Genomic DNA, 8,114 nt, shown 5'->3' on the forward strand with positions numbered 1-8,114 from the left:
CTTTTGAAGATGGTGCACAAGATTGGAATGCAAATGCTTAAAGATGTGAATTGATGCTCTCATCAAGGGGAGTTAATACGCGTTGTACTCTTTTTCCCTTACAAGGTTTTGTCCCACTGGGTTTTCCTTGCAAGGTTTTTAACGAGGCAACCAAAAGGCGTATTGTTAGATATGCGTACTCTTTTTCCTTTTCTAGAAATTTTTATCCCATTGGGTTTTATTTTAGTTAAGGTTTTAACGAGGCATATTATTTGTTGAATAGACATTCAAGGGGAAGTGTTATAAATAGAATTGTATTTATGGTGAATGTCTCTATTTAGAGAGATTCTAGGGTTCATTGCTTGGTGGCTAAGTCACCATCTCCCTATAAATAGAGGGTTCTATTCTATTGTAATTCATCTCAAAATTCAATAAGAATTCCCTCTCTCTACTTTTCTCTGCAATACTCTTGTTTTTCTTTTATTATTTCATAACAAATTGTCATTTGTTCACTTTCTAAACAAAATGTTATACGGTTATGCAAAGAACGCCAAATGAAGGGGGAAAAAAGAAATTGTGAGTAAAACAAGCAGTCAGGCAAACTCAGAAGCCTATTAACTAAACTCGGCTCCGATGAAATCGAATCCTTTAGAAGCAACGAAAGAATACAACAAACGAAAGTAATATCTTCTTACCCCCAACCCCCCCCCCCCCCCTCAAAAAAAAAAACCCCCAAAAATAAATTATGAGTAAAAATCACATCAATCTATGATCAACTGTCATGAAATATAAGGAGAATCCATGCAATTTCAATATGGCTTAACCACAGTGCAGTCTTGATCTCCAGTCTACTTTAGTTGAGGCTATAATGTCTTCGCTTTGCAAAGTAGCAGGAACTTTGCTTTTTGATTCTTGAATCCAGAAGAATGGATGATACACACTCTCAACTCTTGCCTGAGAACAAATGAACTAGGTAAGAAAACTCTGACCAACAGTACTTGTATGGCATGGCATAGGAAAACATTGTCGAAATAGAACCTGCTAAATTATGGTATTCTGCTTATAGGACTATTAGTGATACCGCAGCAGATCGGAGCTTCAAACCATCATCATTCCACTTGCTCTCGGGAGCAGTGGCACCAGCAATATAAGCCTGCAAAAGTAAATTTGCAGCTTAAAAACATAATGCCTGTTAACTTTTGGCCCAAGTGGAACCTCCAATTCCAAGTAGTGCGCGGGCATAACCAACTTAGGTCTTTTCAAAATTGATTGGATTGGTGAATCCTAGCCAGGAATCCAGAACATAGGGTACACAATAACACAGCTTTAAAAGGAGACTAATAAGCCAAGCTTCTAAAATCAACTTAATTTGAAAAGTGTTTTTAAAAAAAAATAATTTTGGTGTTTATGTTTGGCTAATTAATTTGAAAAGCACTTTTGAGCAGTAACTAATGTTTCGCCAAGCTTTTAAAAAGTGTTTTAAGAGTATTTTTCTCAAATGTATTTTTCGAAAAACAGCTTCCCGGGAAAAGCTTTTTTATTGTTTGTTTCTTAAAAATTGTTTCTGCTTCTATTCAAAAACACTTTTTTCCTTCTAAAAACTTGGCCAAACTCCTTAACTTTAGAAAAAAACACTTTTGGCGGAAAAAAAAAACTTAGCCAAACAGGGTATAAATCTTGATGAAACTACAGTAAAATTCAAGAGCCCTTACATAATAAGATGGAACAAGATACCTTTCCACTGTTAACAGCAGCCACTAATGCAACATGTTGTTCATCTCTAGCAAACTCATAGAAATAGTATGTCCTGAAATACATAAACCAGTGCTACTGAAATACATAAACCAATGATTGCCGAAATAAGAGATAATAACGGAAGTATCTCCATCATTTTGTGTTACAGAGAGAGAAGGTATCATACTTTCATGTTGATGCAAGAAGTTTTGCAGTGAGTTAAAAGAAAGCTCAAAGAGAGGAGAGATCGTCTTCAAAGCATATTTTCGGTGGGAAATCTCTTGATCAGAAAATGGTTACTTTGACTGGTAAAATATTGCAAGAGTTCAGCCTTCTAACCATTGTCATTCCTCTGATAGAAAATCAAAAAACTGATCCTAAAGAAGCATAAATATGTTTTGGTATGAATATACCTGAAACCTTCATCTTCTTTAATTTTAATTGAGCGGCCCGAATAGAGTGTTGCGCCAGCTGCCATACTCATAATCAGTAATTAAGAAATATGATTCATTAAAGAGCAAACTTGCAAAACAGGTGAACGTGACGGCCATTTACAACAATACCTGGAACAAATATTTTAGCTGCCTCCTTAAGTGAACCTAAATCTGTAATATCTTTCGCCTGTTAAAGTTAATACAATAGGACACGATCAGAATGTTGCTACATATATGTACAGCATAATAACAAATCTCATGAAAAAACCATGTTTACAAACATTCACAGGATAGAGATTGAATTAAGCACCAGTATTCCCTTTTACGAACCTCTAAGAAGGTGATTTTCAGCTGATTAGATGGGCGAATCACAACACTTAAAACTTCGGATCTGTATATCACATAAACCAACAATAATAATAAAGTATTAAATAATACAATTGAAGAGTTCACAAGGTTGAAGAACTTGGGGCAAGATTCTAACTTTTTCCTTATTTTATTCTATCATTTTGTTTGCATCATTATATGTAATATCATCAAGAGTGTGTTATAAACTCTATGATGATCTTAGAGTACTTAGTTCTTTCTAGTTCGTATTTTCTTCATGCTTTGCTAGTAGATGAGATTGTTCATGTCTCAATCGGAATTGTAGGGTAACGTCTAGCTCAGTAAGTGTTGCTATATGTCCTATGCCTTTGGGAAGTATCCAAATGGCTATGAAATCATTCGCCCTCGTGAGACTTTGCCGACAGCCGCCATGAGGCTGCCATCATGTGGCGATGGAGGCGCACAGGGATGATTATATAGCCAAGGCAATAGAGGCAACACTACTGTAGCTTTTGCCCCCCTTACTTGTACTCTTCCTTTGTAGTTTTTTCTTTTTTATTATTAATAAAATAGTAGTATAATTTGCTATAAAAAAAATTAAAAAAAAGCGAGATTGTTGAAGAGAGCAAAGATTATTCATTAGATTATTTTATTCCTTAAAGATTGCTGGGAGGAAAAGATAATGGATAATGCAGTACATAGAAGAAGAGAACTAAAGAAAATAGAATCACAAGGAAAACCCTTTGAGAGGCAGAGCAACATTGATGAAAATTGCTAAGAATTTGTAAAATTTTGTAAAGGATGAAGGATCTATAAAACTATATCAATCTATACAATTATGATAAGGATCTGTGACAATATAGAGATATGATATTTCTGAAATTACAACTTATATTAGGTAACTAATAGGTAGATATTATTTATATTAAGTAGGAAGATTTTATTAATGTACGTTTTCATAATTTAGAGCTTAAGTAAAAACTATATAAACCCCCAAACCTTGAGGGAATAATATAGTAAACCATTTCAAAAGTTTCTTCTCCTCCTCTTTTTTTTAAAGAGTATCGCAGTTTGAATATCAAATCCTTCCTCTGAACATTTAATTTTCGATTACTATCCGAAAAGTTTTCTTATCTATTTTTTCATGGGCACTTTCTTCTTTACAATTTAAAGAGTTATTTTTACTTTGGGAGCATATCCACCGGACTTCTGCAATGGTAAAAATTTACCTGCACCCAGTATTTACACAAAACCAATAAATGCAAGACGTTTGTCTTTCATACACTAATTTATCACTTAACCATGGTTATTAAATCTGTATTCCGAATTCAATTTTTATTTGTTAAGATTAAATTGATTGTTTCAGTGTGACCAGTGGGTAGTATTTATCCTTCTGCAATTACGCATTGGGTATGAGGTAATTAAATCAAATATTTATGACAATTGTACATTTAACAATCATCAAGTCAGGGAGGAGGGGGAGGGGAAGAAATCTTTCATTCTTGAGGGAATAGTCAAACAAAAATTTTATGAAGAATCTGATATGATATCCCTGCAATTACGGGTTAGATAGGAATATATTATTCTTTATCAAGTACGAAGATTAATTATGCATGAATCCTAATTTGGACTCTATGTAGAAACTATTAAATCCCAAAATCTTGAGGGAATAGTCAAACAAAATATGCCCAAAATCTCATCTTTTCTTCTTTTTCTGTAAAAAATAATGGCTCTTCTGACAGCTAAACTGATCTCATCAGCCTAAATGAAAAATCCAGATGAAGAGTTAATGAGGAATACTTGTGCTATTCAATAACAGGGCTTAAGAGATGCATTGGATGTTTAAAATGTGTAAGTCTCTTAATCCGATAATGTTGCAATGACCTAAAATCCCTTTACAAGTGTCTAGGGATGGCAGCGAGGCAGGCTGCGGCAGATTTGGGATAGGGAAGCCTTTGTCCTGCCCTGCCAGTTTTTTGCAGTTTCCAGAATACAAACAAACAAAAAAAGAGAGAGAGAATATATTGGCAGACTAAGAAAAGCAGATGAGATCCAAAGGAGGAGATCCCAAGTGCAGCAAAGAGTCCCTAATCAAACAGTAGTCACAGGAGAATCCTGAATGCTACAAATAGAGAGAGATGCCAAAGATTTTTTTTCCAAAACAAAGCACACCGACTTCTATGGAGAAGCATGCATCTTACTTGCTTTAAGAAAAGAAAAGCACACATCTTTCATGATTGCTTTGTGGAATATCTCCTCCAATTTAGGATGTCATAACCATTGCTAAGAGAATTAAGATGCAATTAATGTAGAAGTCTAGACAGTAACGAAATAAGATAGAGAACGCAACTCATTCATGGCATACAAGCATCACAATTATATCGAAGTGTTCAACTCAAGAAGGGTGTATGCAAGGGAATCAGTATCAGAAGTTAACAAAGAATATTGATTTACATTTATAATATTCCTCCTTCCAGATCAAGTAGGTAGAATTTATGCCAAATAACATTTAAATATGAACAGATGATGTTTTACTTTCAAGGCTTACTGTAAAGTATGATTATGTGTGGAATGTCATAGTAAAACAAATTTACTGCAACCATAAAGTTTTGAAAAATGATTCCAACAATAACAGGGATAAGGCAAGGAGCAGACAATAGTTGGAGATCCGAAAATCTACCTGTCAGAAGAAGCAAAACGTGCTGCAAATTTCTTCGGCTTAGCCTTATCTCCATATAGTGATAGGCCAGCATTATAGTCCTGGAAAAAGCAGCTTAAACTCTTAGAGACCAAACCTTTCAGAATTTTAAAACAAAACATACCTTCTCATTAAAGTACAAATCAGTCCTACTTTTAACATAACAAGAAAGATTGTGATTAGACATTCTTGATCAGTTTGTTCTTTCTCTTTGGTAAATACATCCTTGATTCTACTATGCAGACATTTTATCAATCTTTTTTCTAGTTTATCAAATTTTCTATGCTACGAAGGGACATGTTAAATAGATCAAATACCACATTCTCGTTGAACAGATATTTGAACCAGTTAATACTGCTTTATGGTATTACTTTTTATTTTTTATTTTACTCATCTTCCAATTATCTTTCTCAGCTTTATCAGAATGAACCATAAAATTAACGATTAAAACCTTACTGAAACATGATCGAAATAAGGAAACACCTAAAAGAATTTTCCAATTTCCAATTAACACATGCTTCCACTTTAATTTCAATGGTTTTAACTTACACATAATGATACTGTAAAACTATCTTTACATTATCAAGTCATTTAAAAACCATAGACAGATCATTGTTTATATTAAGAACGAGTTGATAACCTGGAAAATAAGGTGAATTACCTACTACATTGGGTTAGGTTATATCAATAGCAATATATGCGTTGTTACAATAAGGCATGTTCGGTTAGATGCATCAGACAAAATATTCATGGTATACAATATATGCATTGTTTTATCCAATGTTGGTAGCAATTATCAATTCCAGTATAATTAATACATGTACAGCTTATAAGCCAATTCCTGTATGACTTATACCAAGTCCAATGTGGTATAAGCAATACTGTGATTAATTATACATGAATAGGCATTTAAAATGGAAAAACTACCCCTGAGGTTTTTAAGTTATACAGTATATATCTAACTTTTAATACAAAAAAACTCACAATAAAAAATTAAGGGAAAAGGGCCAAATATACCTCTCTGCTTTCGGATATTGTCTACATGTAACCTCCATTATACTATCCAGCTAAATTTGTCCCACTGTTATACTATCCGGCCAAAATTACCCCTATCATCAACAAACTTTTATAAGTTATCCCTTGATCTGTTAGGTAATCCAAAATCTTCTAATTTTCTTTTATTTAAATCATTGTTGTTCTTCGAGCTCCACTATTTTCAGAAATTACTATTGATGTGAATGATAAAGGTACTAGACTATACAAATTATTCATGAATATTTTTAATTACCATTGCACCCATTTCTCTTCTTGTGATAATGGGTTTGGAATTGGTTTACAATTTTGTTTATTTTTCAACCGTATACACACCGTAGAATTCAGTGGGTCTATTTATTATGCAATATATGCAGTTGCTCATCATGTATGTATATGTATATTCAAATATATTTTGTTATTGTCTAATTAGTATAGAGTACGATCGACTAACTTAAGAGTGCACGATGCGTAGGCATTTGATTAAAGCAAAGTTGAATTCAACAATGTAAAATCTCCAAGGAACTTCAACTTCTATAACTAATACTTGCAAAGTCTCCCATACCTTTGGTGCAAAAAATTCATTAAAGTTGGGGTGTTGTAAAAACTTTTGGAATTTAAACAAGCTACCTAATTTAGATTCTTCAATTTACTACTTTGTTTACTAACTGTTGTATTATTTTAATATTTCTTTCTCTAATTTTTTTCCAATTTAGAAAGCAGGTAAATGCCAATTATTTTGAAAATAGTGGATCAAAAAAAAGAATAAGTGACTTAATTAAAATGATTTGGGAGATTCCGGGTCACTTGATAGACTGAGTGGTAATTTTTATAAGTTTGTTGATGGTAGGGGTAAATGTGAGTGGATAGTGTAATGGTAGGGGTAAATTTCCAGATAGTATAATGGAGGTTAAATATAAACAATATCCAAAAGTAGAGGAGTACATTTGACCCTTTACCCCAAAATTAATCACTGCATATAACAATCGGTGCATTATAATCCATGCATTATTAATTTTTGTACATAACTTGGTTCTATACAAAATTATAGTGTAAAAATATTTATATTATTAGTTTATAAAAGTTAATCTTAAAAAATGAAACAACACACAAAAAGGAGCATACCTCAGGCTCGGTGAGGTCCTCAAATTGAGGTGGGACACGAATGGAGAAACCATCACCGTAAAACTGGAACCAAGATTTAGTATTAGAAATGCCTGAAAGCAAGGATGACGAGGATTTCGTCTCAGCAGAAGATATTGGAATTAGCGGGAATTGAGAGAGGAAAAGACAGAGGGAAGTAGAAGAACCAGCGAGGAACACTAGTCTTCTGGAAAGAGAGATAGGTTTGGTAGAGATGATGGTTTCCGAATTGGGTTTTTGAGGAGGTTTTGGTGAATGGAAAGAGAGGGATAGGAGTGTGGACATGGCGATGGCCATGCGAGAGTGATGTTGTGATGGGATGCACACATTGCTGCTTATGGTAGTGCGTAGATAATGTGGGGACACATAGAGGAGGGAGGTTTTAACGATTTACAAGGGTATAATACATGTAATTCCCATCCATACTAGTAGTACATTTTTTAGTTGCACACTTAAAATTTGCATAACTAGTCTTTGAGTACGCACATTACGCCCGTATTATGTGTTAATAATAATAAGTTTTTTAAAGGAACATGAATAATATTCAAAATCTGTGTTTGCGTTATAAAATAAATTTATTGAAAAATTATATATTCCTAAAACTGGGAAATGTTAATCACTTTTAGGAGTTAAGATAGAGTGATTCTTACTTCAGCTTGTTTTGATACTTGCTTCATCGTACAAAAATATTATATAAACGGTCTCTGATTGAAATATAAAATAATCTCCTAGCTTTACATCCACTTGGATATATATATATATATATA

At 33.4% G+C, this 8,114-nt stretch overlaps 1 protein-coding gene across 1 annotated transcript; it reads right to left on the reverse strand.

Annotated features, from left to right (window-relative positions):
- Positions 1-695: 695 nt before the first annotated feature.
- Positions 696-7,688, reverse strand: LOC109218604. Its single transcript, XM_019382983.1, has 8 exons — positions 7,330-7,688; positions 5,155-5,234; positions 2,478-2,538; positions 2,277-2,334; positions 2,127-2,184; positions 1,714-1,786; positions 1,018-1,132; positions 696-933 (listed from the first exon to the last, which is right to left on the reverse strand). Exons 1-7 carry the CDS (start codon positions 7,642-7,644, stop codon positions 1,040-1,042), a joined length of 738 nt encoding a protein of 245 aa, XP_019238528.1. The 5' UTR covers positions 7,645-7,688; the 3' UTR covers positions 696-933; positions 1,018-1,039.
- Between the last annotated feature and the right edge of the window lie 426 nt (positions 7,689-8,114).

The sequence above is a fragment of the Nicotiana attenuata genome, unplaced genomic scaffold, assembly GCF_001879085.1.
Source record: "Nicotiana attenuata strain UT unplaced genomic scaffold, NIATTr2, whole genome shotgun sequence".
NCBI classification, from domain to species: Eukaryota; Viridiplantae; Streptophyta; class Magnoliopsida; order Solanales; family Solanaceae; genus Nicotiana; species Nicotiana attenuata.